The following is a 16,490-nucleotide window of genomic DNA, read 5'->3' on the forward strand; positions in this document are numbered from 1 at the left end:
TATGCACTTATCTGTACATAGTAAATGCAGTTATTTTTAAGCGGTTGTTGACATCCTATCTAAAACGTGATTTAGCCAAAAAAACAACAACAACAATAACGTTACCAAAGGTTGCGTGCAAAGGTTCTGCGCGATCCTCTTGTTCAATATTCTCTTGGTCTGAATCCGGCTCAAATTGATATAGCAATATTGACACCATCCTTAACTAAACAGAGCAGACGGAACTTGCTGCTTTGGCAAGGGCAGTACTGAAACACCGTCTAAGCTGTTCGCCAATCACAGCTTGAAAGCTTCAGTCCCTATTTACTGTAACGGCAGGGAAAAGAGCATAAACAGAAAGTGAAACAGGTTTGAAATTAAAAATAATGTTCAGTTTTTGTACTCAGGGTTATATTACCCCAAAAATCATGCTTGGTATCCCACATTTTTTAATCTTCAGTGAATGCAGTTTGATTTATTTATTGTTTTCACTTCTCAGGAGATTTTGAGGTTTTCTTGCATTGGGAAATCACTGTTCCGATAAAGGATTAGCTCTGTGAGATCTGTCAACAGGATTCGCTTCAGGGAGCGTATGCCAATGAGACTGTAGCGTTTGGTTATGTGTGTGAGTGGTTTGTGTGCATTTGAGCGAGAATGCATCAGTTGGATACCCGAAGATCAAATTTGGAGTGTGTGTTTTTACAGATCAGTAGTTTGAGAGCATCTGTGATAGTTTTAAATAAAAGGGCTTTGTGGGCATTGTGTTGGTTGAATTTATAAATTTATAATATGGTAGTGATTTTATAGACTATTGATCACCACCAGTGTAAACAACAAGTGCAATAAATATGGTAGCTGTTTAGTTTTTATTATGATCAATATACAGTTTTATGACTTTAGCAATGCAAGATAAATAAAATATCTAATAATTTCAGTTTTAATTAAGCTTCCCTCAAGAACATTTTATACGTTTTGCTTGATAAACAAAGCCAAACCCTTCTTTTGCAAGATATATTATGCATTCCTGTCAAGTTACAGTGAAGAACAAGACTTGGAATAAAAATATATTGTAATAGAGGCTGCGTTTGGAATTTAATACTAGTGTGCTGCTTACTGAATACAGCACAGTACATATGTATACACAATATATGCCTGTTATTGGTGTGTGTGCGTGTGTGCGTGTGTGTGCGTGTGCGTGTGTGTGTGTGTGTGTGTGTGTGTGAATGCAGTACGGGGACTCTCGACTGTCTCCTACAAACAAATGTTGTTCATTTTAACAAGGGTTTGTAATATGATGCCACATTCACAGTTACCAAGGCTCTTATAACAATAGCCCAAGGATTTCATAAATCTTCATACATTTTTGAAAAAACAACTGAAGGAAATGATTAGATTTGGTCATTTGATCATACAGTATTTGTGGGCCAATGATGCAGGCGGTTACACATAAGATCATAAAAATGGGTTTGGGTTATGCTTTTGAGTGTAAAATACATCATGTATAAATGAAAACAATTCATGTGTTGATTATACAATTTAATCATCAATTTACAATAATATTCAAGCATTATGCATAGTTTTTTTTTTCCTATCCAAAACAGAATTTCTCATCTATTTTCAGTTTACTATGTTGTACCAAAATAATAAAATGTGATTAAAATGGACTCAATTTCACACATTGCATTGCATATTTAATCAAGCCATTTTAATCAAGCCATTATCAGAGCAAATATTTACACCGTTAATTATGCTGCATAATCCATAATTAATTAAATCTATAATTCAAATATTTTTAAGGCTGAGTCAAAGTAGGTGAAACAAATGCATGCTTGCTTCTTTCATAGATAATGCTACATTCAGACCTTTGTCTTAACATAAGAGCTATAATCATTATAGATGCATATCCATGCAAATGTGACATTTATAGGAGGGAGAGACAATGGAATATGCCATATTATGATAAAACATTCTTCCTCTTTGCTGGTTATCTAAAGTGTCTCAAATTTCAGTTGTTGTCCGAATAAATATTTGATTAGCTGTTTATGAAGACAAATATTGAATCAAGGTTATTGATGCTCATTAGGGCTCTGCTGTGGCAGCCGCCACTGTATTGTTCAAGGATATTACCCGATTCATCCTTTATATTGACTCATCAGTGGGACGGATTTTCATAGGAAATGATTGACTAGTGCAATTGACCTGCAGCATGACAAACAATTTGAACGGTGAACATAAGATTACAGCTTTAAATTGATCCCTTGTGGTTACTCTGGTTTTAAGAGGTGGATTTATTGCAGGAAACATGTCCCTTTCTCTGGTTGGAGATAAAGAATGGAATAAGATTCTCAGTTTATGAATCTGCCCCCCCCACACACACACACTCTGTACAGGGTATACACCCTCTCTAAAAAGAAAAATTGCAAATGTGACCTTAATATCTACCATCAAATGTATGCTTTCAGAATCTCTTTAATATCTTAATGGTTTCTTCTATACAGCAGTGAGACTAAATAGTGAGACTTTTTCTTCTTCTTCTCAGCTTTTTCTCACGTTTGTCTCTTCTAATGTTTCAAAAGGGATTTTAACCATGTATCAAACTGTTTTTACATTTTCCAGCTTATCAATTCAGTTAATTTAATAGCTGTTATTTACACTGTGGTCTACAATATTTGATTCTGGTTTATCAAGCACAGTGGTTGCTTATTTATTTTTGTATAATAATTTGTATCACTCCATGCTCTCTATCTTCTCGCATATTACACTAATTTAAATTTAAATACAAAATAAAAGCAATATTTTATTTTCACTTACCATTTAATTTTCAATTATTCTAATGTGTGAGAAGAAAGAGAGTGTGGAATGCATCACCTGCCTTGATTGTGGCCTTTTCTACAAAAATATTTTAATATATAAATGACAAATATTTTAACTCTGGATTATGCAGCTTAATTAAAGGTATAAATATTTGCTCTGATAATAATTTGATTCAATTCCAATTATATAATAAACAATGCAATGCATCATGAAATGTGAAATTTAGTGAATTTATTTGCGTATTAAATGGCTACTTAATTTTGTGAGTAGCCATGTAATATGTAATCATTCTGCATAATCCAGAATTAAAATATCTTATTTGTATGTGTATAATAATATCTGAAATATCAAATAGTTAAAATTTAAGCAAATTGTTATCAGTGGAAATACGTTTACCCTTAATTATGCTACATAATCCATAATTGAAATTCTTTTAATATAAATTACATTTATTTTAAGAAAAAGTTTTGTTCTGATGTTCCGTCATTTTGACCCAGAGTTAAAATGATGGAAATAAAATGAGTTGACCCTAGTTAATGTTATTACATTGGACTAAAACCTGAAAAAACCTTGTTACGCTTGTGGCTTTCCTGGCTGTCAAAACTGAACGGCTTATAAAAAGCGGCTCATAAATTTGTCCTTATTATTCTAAGCTTATGCACCTCAGTTTTTGACTTTGTCAAAATTATTCACAAATAATGCTTATTTCACTCAAATACTGAGATGCATAAGCTCAGATCAGTGAGGCCTACGATTAATCAGTTCCAAAAAAGAAATGTGTTAATTGAAAATAAACAAGTTGACAAAATATTGAATCAAAATTTTCTGATAATATAGCATGATGAGATATTTACAAGCAAATCAAATTAGGAAACACCAAATTGGATTAAGTATTTTCAGCACAGCACAAAGGTTAAGGCAGGTGATGCACTCTACTCTCTCTCTCTTCTCACATATTACAATTTAAAGGAGACATATTATGGCCATTTTTACAATATGTAATATAAGTCTCTGGTGTCCCCAGAATGTGTCTGTGAAGTTTCAGCTCAAAATACTCCACCATTTTTTGCTCAAACTTTCGCCATGGCATTAGAACTGGTACATTGTTGTCGGCGCCGTGGTTGGAAATTTACAGATTAAGGGGCGGTAATATTATAATGAGATCCCTTTGCCACGTCACCAAGGGAGTGAAATCAGACGCACTTGTTTTTTCAGACGCTTGCAGAAAAAGGTTTACCAAAACAAAGTTACTGGGTCAATCTTTTTCATGTTTCCTTGGTTGGTAGATGGACCGGGGTCCTGATTATAGCACTTAAAACCTGGAAAAGTCAGATTTTCATGATATGTCACCTTTAAATAAAAAAATGAAAACTAAAAACTGGATTAAGTTGCCACGTAGTAAGTGGGACAATAAGTCAGCTGGTCATTATTGCTACATAGACCCCTTTGGGAAGATACAAGACCCTTCTCCTCCATATTGGGGTCCTGATTCTATTTTTATTTCTCCATAGGACTTTTCAAAGAAGCAACTGAGGAAATTGTAATACTTAACTTAAAGCATAATTGAAAACTCCTTTAAATCCCCTGAGCTGTGAACGAGCAGCCCGCGAGCAATAAAACGTTCCTCTGGGGAGAGACGTGACACGACAGAACTAGAGCGTTCTTGTTATAAGCAACGAAGCCGTCTACACCGCGAGTGTGCGCCGTCTGGTGTGTGTAGGGGTCTGTGTATCATCAATGTGTCCTATTCTTCTATTTATAACCCACCTTATGCTGAGAGCCGTGAGTCACAGGGGCCTCCATGGCGATAATTCCGAGCGTTAATTAAATATTCAGTCAACGCTAGAGCGACTAATCGAACTGTGACTCATTGGTTCATTCAGCAGACACTGTGACATCCAGCTCATTCAACAGAGCACAGACACCTGATCCCACAGTTACATCAATGACTGGTGCATGTGTCTAATGAAGCGGACGTCTCTCTCTGTCCGGTCAGAAATTCAAAGTCTGGAAGCCTTTTGAGTTGACATCAATGAAAAATAAGCACTGGATCATTAAAAATAGATGAAAAACTGCACTACGCTAAACATGGGAGGTTTGAAGGTGTATTCTGCTTGCATTTGCCATAGGAAGTGCATCATGTGCTTTTTCACATCCTCGGGGAGAGCTGGAGATATAGTAATCATTTTAATTTTTGCATGAGCTTGCACATACCTCCTCATTAGCTGTAATGGTGCCGTAATTGACTTGCACCTGTTAATCATTCTGACTTTTCCATTTGTTAGGGTTATAGGAGGCGCCGTCCCTGGATAAGGTACAAATTGGTGTCCAATTAAGCATCAGAGGAACTTTTTTTTTTGTATTGAAAACTGTTTGATAAATTAAATAAACTATTAACTAACTTAAAATTAACATAGAATGACATGTAGCTAGTTTTAAACACAGGGAGTGTCTTTTTCTTCCTTTTAAAATGGTGACCCCTCCTAGATCTTCTAGTTTTAATTGCCAAAAAACGTTTAATATTTTGTGTTTTTTATTATTTTACTCTCACCAACCAACTTTTATTTCCTTTATTAGAAAATAAATACTAACTAACTAACTAACTGACTAACGAACTAACTAACAAACAAAATCTCTCCACAGAGGTCTTCAGCTTCTTGAATATAGCAGTAAACTTAAAATAGTGCCATAATTTTGATATAACATTTAGAATTAATATTGAATTATATTTTAGTACATTTTTTTTTATTATTTTTAAAATCTTTAATTGCCAAATACATTTTTATTATTACTTTGTTTTATTATTTCACTCTCAACTTTTTTTTTTATTTATAGGACATGTTTATTAATAACTAAATAACTTTTGATCCCTAAATACCCCATACATTTTATTTTATTTTATTAATCATTTTAGGGTACATCTATTACATCTATATCTATTTTAATTTGATTATTTTCATGCTCATTATCATGCTCATAAATATAATATAAAACTGCTGATATAATATTGATTTTAATATCATGAGGTTGAAACCATAAAAAGTGACTTTATTTTTAGGATTTTTTACCTTATTTGTGGACTATTAGAGCCTGCAGTAAACCATATACTGTTTTCCCTTCTTTTTTTCACTCTGTGGCCTACCTCTCCTCAGAGATTTGGAGCTTCTTGAATATATTCATCAGTTTAAAGCGGTTTCTTGATTTCAGTACAATTTCAAGTAAAAAAGTATATATATTTCTCAATCTCTCAAGCTTTGAAGTAACAGGTTCACAGGGGTCAGCCGCAATAAGCGACAGAACACAGAGAGCCCTATCTGAACAGAAAATTAGAAACTTGCAAGGGTATCCAGCTTGTCAGCTCAAATTATTTTCATCACTGTACCACAACACATGCGCATACTCACAAACACCTGCAGAGGTTCTGACCCCAGTATATAGATCTTTTAAGTCACAAACTTTTGTTGTGATTCTCTTGCTGTGAATAAACAATGAGCAGACCAATGATTTTTCACTTACTGTATGCCTCTCTCCCTCTCTTCTTTTTCAGTTTAACACAAAAGTGAATAACACAGCGTGTTTCGACCACCTGGTTCAAGCTAACGTTCGCAATAAGAAGATCTTAAAAGATGCAGTGCAGAACATCTCAGCCAAGGGCATCACCAACTATACCAAAGGCTTCGAATTTGCCTTCGATCAGCTGTCAAATGTATGAGGTTTTGCTGTTTTTTTTTGAGGAGCTTTTATTTTAAAAATGTGTCTATAAATAGTAAAAAGTGTTTACTAAAAGGGTTTTGATTAAACCTTATGAAGTTTTAGCAGTAGTATTGTTGTGTTCTGCTGACTTCTGCTGGTCGTTCTGTGTAACTGCATATGATTGTGCTTATTTCAGCCAAACATCACCAGAGCAAACTGCAACAAGATCATAATGTTGTTTACTGATGGAGGCGAGGAGAGGGCAGAGGAGATCTTTAGCAGATACAACATTGACAGAAAGGTGTGTGTGTGAAGTTGGAGTTTACACGGTTTGTAATGAAACATGTGTAAGAGGGTAACAGAAGTTTGGTGACTGTCACAAAAAACATATCTAGGTTACATTTGAAATAATAAACTTCATTTCAAACTAAATTGTTTGAAATTTTCAAACAATTCTTTGGGGAAATTAAACTCACATTCCCCTTAAATTCTCATAATGTTTATAAAACTTTCCTAAGTCTTTTTTGTTTGTTTGTTTGTTTCTTTCTTTCCATTATTCTCAATGATTGTTCTCATTAATTTATTACAGACTTTTCCACTGTACAAAAAAAAAAAAGATGAATATATAACTATAGTGCACTGATTTGCTTTAAATTGTAAAGTCGGTACATTAAAAACTGCAATGATGTGCCAATACTTCTATATTTTAAATATATATATATATATATATATATATATATATATATTATAAATGTTATATAGTAGGTCCTAAAACAGGTTTCATCTATAATAAAACCTGCTTTATGTATTATATATGCAGCAAAATCCAACATTATTGGCACCCTACATGAAAATGTTGATGGATGTCAAAATGATTTTAAACATGAAGCCTTAAATGTCACTCCTCCTTCCAAGATGCACTTTTCTTGATTGTATGGCAATTTATTCTTTAGGGGTGCCAATAATTTTGGTCCAAATGTTTTTAAAAGAATACACTATTCTTATAATGAAACAACACTTTTGTAGGAATGATTGGTTCTAAATAAATAAGCAATTTGAATTATTATATGTAGTGATTATTTTATAATGCATTCTATTTACACACATTATTTTCTAATGATTTACACACATTTTATAACATATAGTACATTGTTTGAGGGGTGCCAATAATTTTGGAGTAATATTTATTATTTATTATTTTAGTTAAATATGACCCAGACGTGATCTTTTTGGCATAATACAATAACTGCTCTGAATGCATATACTATGCTGTTTGATTGCAGGTACGTGTGTTCACATTCTCTGTGGGTCAACACAACTATGACACTGGGCCAATAAAGTGGATGGCCTGCGCTAATAAGGGTAAGTATTGCTCAGTCTGTGTTTGCCACCTAGTGGCAGAAGCATAAAAATCATTCTTACATCTCACAGTCTCCTTAGCAGGTTCAGCACTGGATTACTAAATAAACTAAATGACTCCATATGATATGTTTTCTAGGATATTTCTACGAAATCCCATCCATTGGAGCCATTCGCATAAACACACAGGTCTGGGTATTGCCAAAGCGTTTCAAATGTGACTCATTTGTTTTGATAGTTGCTCTTGTTTAGAAGTATTTGAAGGTCGAAGGATGACCACCCGTTGATTGCTTTGTGTTGTTCACTGTTGCTTAGGAGTATCTAGATGTTTTGGGCAGGCCGATGGTCCTTGCAGATGCCAAACAGGTGCAGTGGACCAACGTGTACCTGGATGCTCTGGTACAGCCTTTTTTTTTTAATAAACATCATAGAAACTGTAAGAGTGCATTGTGTTTGATTGTTTTTTGTGTTCTCTTCATGGCTTCAGGAGTTGGGTCTAGTCATCACTGGCACGCTACCTGTGTTCAACAAGACCAAATCCAGGGAGGGCGGATCTCGAAGCCAGGTCAGTCCATTGTTTATCTTGATTTTCCAGTTTATTTCAAAAGTATGGAAGCACTCACTAATTCTTTATTAGTATTACTTTACACAATTTTGGATGAAAGTGAAATAATTAAGACTGTGGAATGACACAACTATGGGAATTATGTAATGACAGAAAAATCTAAACAAATCTATTTGAGCTTCTTCAGGGTAAAACGGCTGACCAAATTGTATAAAATCTGGAATATCAGTTATATATAAATGATAGATTTATTAAATCCACATATACAATAGCATTCAAGTGTTTAAGGTTGGTGAAATTTGTTTTTTATGTTTTTGAAAGAAGTCTATTATGCTGCCCAAGGCTGCATTTATTTGATTAAAAATACAGTAAAAACAGTAATATTGTGAAATATTATTAAAATTTAAAATAACTGTTTTCTATTGTGATATATTTTAAAATGTAATTTGTTCCTGTGATTGCAAAGCTGAATTTTCAGCATGATTACTCAAATCTTGTGTGTCTCATGATCCTTCTGCAATCATTATAATATGTTGATTTGGTGCTCAATAAACATTTCTTATTATTTTCATTCTTTTTACACACACACACACACTCATATAAATATATATATATATATATATATATAATTTATTATTTTTATTAATTTTGATTCCTTTCTGCTGAATAAGAATTAATTTCTTACAAAAAAAAATCTTACTGACCCCAGATTTATCAACGGTAGTGTATATAGTGTTTGTTATATGGTCAATTTTGTATAAACATGAAAATCCTGAAAAAGTATTTGTCAAATTGATTCTATATATGTACTGTAAAAGGTTTACATTCTCTCTACATTAACAGCAGCCTATATAGAAAATGCAAAGATTACTTCTGATATGTTAATGTATGTTGTTACATTAAAAAATAAACAGTGTGTATATATTGATTTAAATGCACACAGGTCCTTAACTGCACAAACAAGAACAATGTTTCAAGCAGAGCCCCAAAAGCGGGAATAAAACTTTTGAATGAACACAGACCAGAACACCAGATGTGTCATTAACAGGCAAAATACTCTAATAATAGCCCAATTCTTGGAACAAACTGCTATTTTTGTCACGTTTAATGGGGATAAAACTACTACTGACGCAAACGTGTAAACCTCATTAACTCTTGAATGTATTAACCATGTGGACAGTGACCTTCTCAGGAACACTACGAAAGTAACAGATATGGAAAAGTAACAGTATCTTATCCTAAACTTTCCCAGTTGGGGGTCAAAGGATCCGTACGTTGTTTGTCTAGTAAACCGCTCGACCCTCTGAAAGTTGCCGTTATTTTCCACTCGCCGACTGCGTCACTGGCTTCTTTGATAAGGTTAATATCCATTTCCAGTATGGATGACGAGCATTGAGGCCGTTTAGAAGTGACGCTCTACACCTTCGCAACAGTTTGTGTTGTTATGAAATCTCATTCAAGGTTTTATGCTTTCCAGGCGTAGTTTTGCCTCATATTTGTTTGTAAATGTCACTCCATTGCATGTCAGAGTGGAAACTTTGTGTTTTTTGATCTCTCTTTTAGCATCAGAACCAGTTGATTTTAGGAGTGATGGGGGTGGATGTGTCTCTCGATGATATCAAAAGACTGACGCCCCGCTTTACAGTGAGTACCACAAACACATGCTATTTCAACTCAAAAACATTGAGCATTTGTGTTCCAGTCTAATAAAAAATACATGAAAGTGAAAAGGTTAGTTAGGTTAGTTGACCTAAAATGAATATTCCGTCATTATTTACTCACCCTCCAATTGTTTCAAACCCAAATCGCCCAAATCCACTTTTCTTCTGTGAGACAACAAAGATGATGTTATGATGAGTTCACTCTTTTTTTTAATACAATGAATGTGAATGAGGCCTTGAAGACAATCTCCAAAAACAACAAAAAAGCACCATAGAATAATCATACAAAACTGGTGAAATTAAAAAAAATAATAATAAAGTGGAAATTTCAGTCTTCATTTACATATAATCTTCATGGATACTATTAATCAAAAGTTTGGGCTCTGTAGAGTTTTTTTTTAAATAAATTATTACTTTTATTCAGGAAGGACGCATTAAGTTGATCAAAAGTATCAAAGACATTTATAATGTTACAAAATATTTAAATTTTTAAATAAATGTTGTTCTGCTGAATATTCTATTCATTAAAGAATCCTGAAAAAAACAAAAACAATTTTCATAATTTTCATAGTAAGAAATGTTTCTTGAGCACCAAATCGAAATATAAGAATGTTTTCTGAAGGATCATGTGACACTGAAGACTGGAGTAATGGCTGCTGAAAATTCAGCTTTACCATCACAGGAATAAATGACTTTTTTGAGATATATTAAATTATAAAACGGTAATTTTAAACTGTAATAATATTTCACAGTTGTTACTGTTTTTGATCAAATAAATGCAGCCTTGGTGAACATCAGAGACTTTGAAAAACATTAAAAAATCTTACCAACCCGCAAACTTTTGAACAGTAGTGTAGAATAAAATATGAAGTGTCAGTCGTGTCGCACACCAGAATTGTATGGCTTCAAGAGACAAAGTATATAGCGCTTGAGTCAAATGTACTAATTTTATGGTGCTTCTATGAAACTTTCTTCTTAGATTTGGTGCTTGACTGCCCAATTCACTTTCATTGCACTGAAAAAAAAAAAAAACTTTAGAAGAAAGCAAATCTGGTTTTGGGACGATGTGAGGGCACGTAAACGGCAACAAGTTTTCATTTAGGGTGAACTATTCCTTGAACGCTAATTCAATTTATAAGAGAACAAAGCTAAGCTCACGTGTTAGATGTTTTCTTTGCGGACTCTTTGAGTCCCTGTAATAAGAATAACACGGCACGCATAAGATAAATGCGCTATTGTTCTGCGGTCTGCCGTCTTGCGGTTTCGCCTCCTTACAGTAAGATCGCTCTTAAGAGGACGTAAGCCCTTGTACATTACATCTGTTTGTACTTACATTTGATTTGTAAATGGTTGTGATTTTCTGTTAAGCTCAGAGGAATGTTTCCAGATGAACCGACACATTTGATTAACGCTAAGTGCTCGGGGGTTATTGACAGCTCAGGCCGGCGTTCTCCGGGGATATTAGACAGTACCCGCTAGTGAGGGATGAACCGCCGCATCTCTGAGGAACCAGGCCCATTTGGTCCAAGCAGGGACTTGGGTTTGATGGTGGTCTTCTTTTTTGAGGTGTCGTCACTGTTCTCCTCTTTCCATTTTGTTGCATTTTAGATTGGTCCTAATGGATATTATTTCGCAGTTGATCCTAATGGTTACGTGCTGCTCCATCCAAACCTGCAACCAAAGGTACCGAAGCATTTTCTCCACCCAAATACCTCAAATATGACACATCACAGCACGTTTATGACACAGGAAGGCTGCTTGTGGTGGGGAGCCATGACATACTTGTCTAATACGTTTGTTTCTTGTTTGACATTGGTGTTATTTAACATCTGTAGTCCTTGTATCTCTATCTCTTTATCTCTATATCCCCCTCCCTTTTTTGTCTGTGTATATGTGCTGCATATTTATGTTCGTTCTTACCTACACACACTTATGTGTGTGCTTTTGAATGGCATGTACACATATGTCCGTGTGTTTATGTGCACATTTATATCAAAGATTACAGAGGACCAAATTTAAGTTACAAATCTAGCGTTGAAGTCTCAAATTGATGAACACTATTCTGAACAATTTCCCTTTCAATATCGATGCTATATTGGATTTGGCATTGATGAACAGGTTGTATGGGACTGAAGTCCATTCAAAATTATTCAAAATGTTATCTAATCTTGCTGTTTTTAAAGCTGTTCAAATTGAAAGATGTATTTTCAATGTTTTGAACAATGGTCACATGACAATACAACATATTGGGCCTTAAATTATTTTTTGGAGAAATTACACCATATACACTACCTTTTCAAAGTTTGGGGTCAGTAAGAAGGGGTCAGTAAGTTAAAAAAAAAAAAAAAAGATAATTTATTTGGTAAGGATGCATTAAACAGATGAAAAGTTACTGGAAAAAAAAGACCAAAAAAAAAATCAAATAAATGTTGTTCTTTTGAAGAAGTATCACAGTTTCCATAATAATAATAATAATAATAGTAATAATAATAAGAATAATAAATATTTTTTGAGCACCAAATCAGCATATTAGAATGGTTTCTGAAGGATCTGAAGGACACTGAAGATTGGAGTAATGATGCTGAAATTCAGTTTTGCCATCACAGGAATAAATTACATTTTGAAATATATTATAATAGACAAAAAAAAAATCAAATAAATTTTGTTCTTTTGAAGAAGTATCACAGTTTCCATAATGATAATAATAATAATAGTAATAATAATAAGAATAATAAATATTTTTTGAGCACCAAATCAGCATATTAGAATGGTTTCTGAAGGATCATGTTGACACTGAAGATTGGAGTAATGATGCTGAAATTCAGTTTTGCCATCACAGGAATAAATTACATTTTGAAATATATTATAATAGAAACTCTTTTGTAATAATATTGTAATAGTATTTCACAATATTACTGTTTCAGTGTATTTTTGATCAAATAAATGCAGCACTGGTGAGCTCAAGAGACCAAAAACTTACCGACCTCAAACTTTTGAATGGTAGAGCAATTTAGAGCTGTCAATATAATCATATATTAATGTATTGCAATTAATTTCAAGTCGTTGTATCAGTATTCATTTCATCTCCCACAGGTTAATTAATGAAGAAGCAGGTTGTTGTGGAAGCCCATTTCTACCACATAAGACAAAAAAGATCAAAATTGTGATCAAATAATTATATGATAATAATTTGACATACAGGGTATTAAGTAATAATTATCATATACAAAATCATAATTATGAGATATAAAACCTTAATTATAAGATTTTCTTTTTAAGATATTTTGACTATGTCAGATTGTATTACTTTTTATGCCAGAAATATGACTTAGTATGTCATTATTTCAGTTTTGTATGTCATAATTATGATTTGTGGAATTTTCTTTTCTTATGTGCCATTTGATGCAGTTTAAATTTTCTGATTGTAATTCATTGTGATGAATTGAATTTTGACATATTGCAATACTCAGCCCTAATATCATATATTTCATATCCATTCATGTCTTATTATTAGTGCTGTCAAACAATTAATCGCGATTAATCGCATCCAAAATAAAAGTTATTGTTTACATAATATATGTCTGTGTGTACTGTGTATATTTATTATGTATATATAAATACACAAACATGCAAGTATATATTTAAAAAATATTTACATGTATATATATTTATATTCATATATAATTTATATGATATATAAATATCATATAAATTATATATAAACAAAACATTTTTCTTAAATATATACATGCATGTGTGAGTATTTATATATACATAATAAATATACACAGTACACTCACATATATTATGTAAACAATATTTTATTAATTAATAGATTAATCGCGATTTTTATAGATAATACCACTTTACATTTATCTATCACGTGACACAAACAGGAAGATCAGGCATCTGCGAGTGATTCAGCTCATATCATTATTGACAAGTGCATCTGACCTCATATGTAAAGCTGTAGATTTAGAATGTATGAACATGCATTTGCGGTGTGTAAACAGGCGCTCATATAGCTTTTTCCTTTGGATCGGAGGACACAGCCCCTTTGCTGGGTGAGCTTTGCACATAACCTTTGCAAATCGCCCAAAGTAATACGCCGTGCTTCTGGCAGCGAACCTGCATACATGTTTCTCAAAGCAGCTCCACTAAACTTTTTACATACCAGTCTGTTTGCAGGTTCCTTTGATTCTGGTATCCCACCACACACATAGGCCAGTCTGTATTTCATCTTTTAAACAAAGAATGTGAAAGAGAAAAGTGATCATGTGTGTGCGTTCAGGGTCATAGTTTATCCTTGGTCTGGATGGTAAAAGCACTGTCCATCACGCAGTCTCAGACAACCCCAGCCCACCATGACAATCTCGCAAGTTAAGGAGGTAAAATGCATTAAATATATTGCGTCTGGTTGGCTGTAGATTGAAAATCGTTTAGACATTCTCTGATTTAAGCTCCAAATGCAATCGCAAAGAGTTCAACATGTGCAGGACTCAACAATAAGGATGACTCGGGGCCATTGTGAGATCTAACATTCATCGCAAACATTTGGTTTTGGGTCATGTATTTATGCTATGTGATTATGCTAATTAAAGTATGTAACCAAGGTAACGTTATCTAGGCTGCTAATGTAGTTTTTTGTTGAAATTGTGACTTGTGATAGTAATGGAAGTGTCAAACAAATCAGTACCATTTTGCACCATATTCCATTGCTTTCCAAAAAGTTTGAATTCATAGTTATAGAGAGTTTTATATATATATATATATATATATATATATATATATATATGGTAATAGGGATAGGATGTTTATTATATAGTTAAAGTTATAGGATATTTTTTATGCATATGGTATGTACATTTTCTATATATTTTTTGCTGTTATTATTATTGCTAATTAAAAGCCTAAAGAATGTTTTATTTTGATAAAAAAAAAAAATAGTATTTAAAAAAATAGATTAGAACTCATATTATATACACTACCGTATAAGTTTGGGGTTAGTAAGATTGTATTTATTTATTTATTTATTTATTAAATTTTTTGAAAGAAATTAATACTTTTATTCAGCAGGTGTGCATGAATTGATCAGTGAATACTTTAACTTTTTTTTATTATTTATTTTAGATTGTTTCAAAAATGTTTTATAAACTTTCTGTTCTTCAAAAAATTGCTGAAAAAAGGTATAATGTTTGTATAAAAATATTAAGTGGGACAAAATATCATGAAAAAAAGTGTAACGGTTTCTACAAAAATATTAAGTGGGAAAACAGTTTTCAAAATTGGTAATGATATGGAAATATATTAAAATAGAAAACGGCTACTTTAAATTGTAATGATATTTCACAAAATTATATTTAAAACTATTAAAAACCCTACAGACCCCAAACTTTTAAACTGTAGTGTATGTACCGTTATATATTTCTGTCTTATATATTTCTGTCTTGTGTATGCATCAGACAGAATTTTATTTATTTATTTTAATTTTAGTTGGCTCAACGGAACATTTTGACAGCGTAGGTAAAAATATGAAACAGGCCCAAACCGAATCAGCAAAGACAATCTTTATTGATTTCTTCGCTCTTTCAGCTATCTGTGCTCAAGGACACCTGGCATGTGAGTTAGGGCAAGTGCTGAAACAAGTCAGTGTTATTGCTTAAATGTTGGGTCAGAGAAGTACGATGTTTGCTGTTAAATCTACATTAAAATAACAAAGCTCCAGGTCTTATATATGGAGAATATTAACTTCAGTCCACAAGCCAGTCAAATCAAACATACAGAACACATTTCCATCCTTGGCGTCAGTAAGAACGAATGTTATGACATTCTTCCATCTTGCCTCAAAGTTCCATCCTCCAGCTTTTGGATTAAAAGAAACGACAAAGACTTGGAGATTTCTTCCACTCCCCGTCTTTCATATGGGAGAGCCTTTGAAAAGATTTCACCGAAACAAACTCGTAACATAACTTGCAAACAATGCTTTTTTTTTATGAGCTCTTCTAATCGTTAAAGGCATAAAAACGAGCGAAATGCATGTGCCATGACAAACATAAACACCAGCCTTATTGCTCCCAGCGGACTCCATGTGCGGAACAGGCTGCGAGATCGGGTCGGTTTTACTTTAGTTTAGCGAGCCGACTCTGATCACATCTGAAGGCTTGATCTCTCAAGGACAGATGTTGAGATGCGATCTGGTTCGGCCGCAGATCGGCAGGCTGATTGAGAGAGACACGTAGGCATGGACTGAATCTCTGAACTGTGGATGCCGTACTTAACCCCGAGCAGCGCTGATATGCAAACACAAGCCCCTAAACCATGGGGTGCCAGATCTACTGGAAACAGTTCAAAGTGCTTCGCCAGCATCCAGCGGTGCAAAACACATGACTGAATTTGTCGGCTAAAGTTAAGAGAAAGCG

General features: G+C 33.4%; 1 protein-coding gene across 4 annotated transcripts in view; it reads left to right on the forward strand.

Annotated features, from left to right (window-relative positions):
* Positions 1–16,490, forward strand: part of LOC107672590 (voltage-dependent calcium channel subunit alpha-2/delta-1-like) — a 102,678-nt gene that overhangs the window by 52,366 nt on the left and 33,822 nt on the right. For all 4 annotated transcript variants that reach the window (XM_016465842.1, XM_016465843.1, XM_016465844.1 and 1 more), the window contains exons 11-18: positions 6,341–6,499; positions 6,683–6,787; positions 7,770–7,848; positions 7,985–8,034; positions 8,161–8,244; positions 8,333–8,410; positions 9,974–10,054; positions 11,680–11,754. In XM_016465842.1, coding sequence (XP_016321328.1) covers positions 6,341–6,499; positions 6,683–6,787; positions 7,770–7,848; positions 7,985–8,034; positions 8,161–8,244; positions 8,333–8,410; positions 9,974–10,054; positions 11,680–11,754 — 711 coding nt within the window. The remainder of the gene's footprint in view (positions 1–6,340; positions 6,500–6,682; positions 6,788–7,769; positions 7,849–7,984; positions 8,035–8,160; positions 8,245–8,332; positions 8,411–9,973; positions 10,055–11,679; positions 11,755–16,490) is intronic.

This window comes from Sinocyclocheilus anshuiensis, unplaced genomic scaffold, assembly GCF_001515605.1.
Source record: "Sinocyclocheilus anshuiensis isolate Anshui unplaced genomic scaffold, SAMN03320099.WGS_v1.1 scaffold28, whole genome shotgun sequence".
Classification (NCBI taxonomy): domain Eukaryota; kingdom Metazoa; phylum Chordata; class Actinopteri; order Cypriniformes; family Cyprinidae; genus Sinocyclocheilus; species Sinocyclocheilus anshuiensis.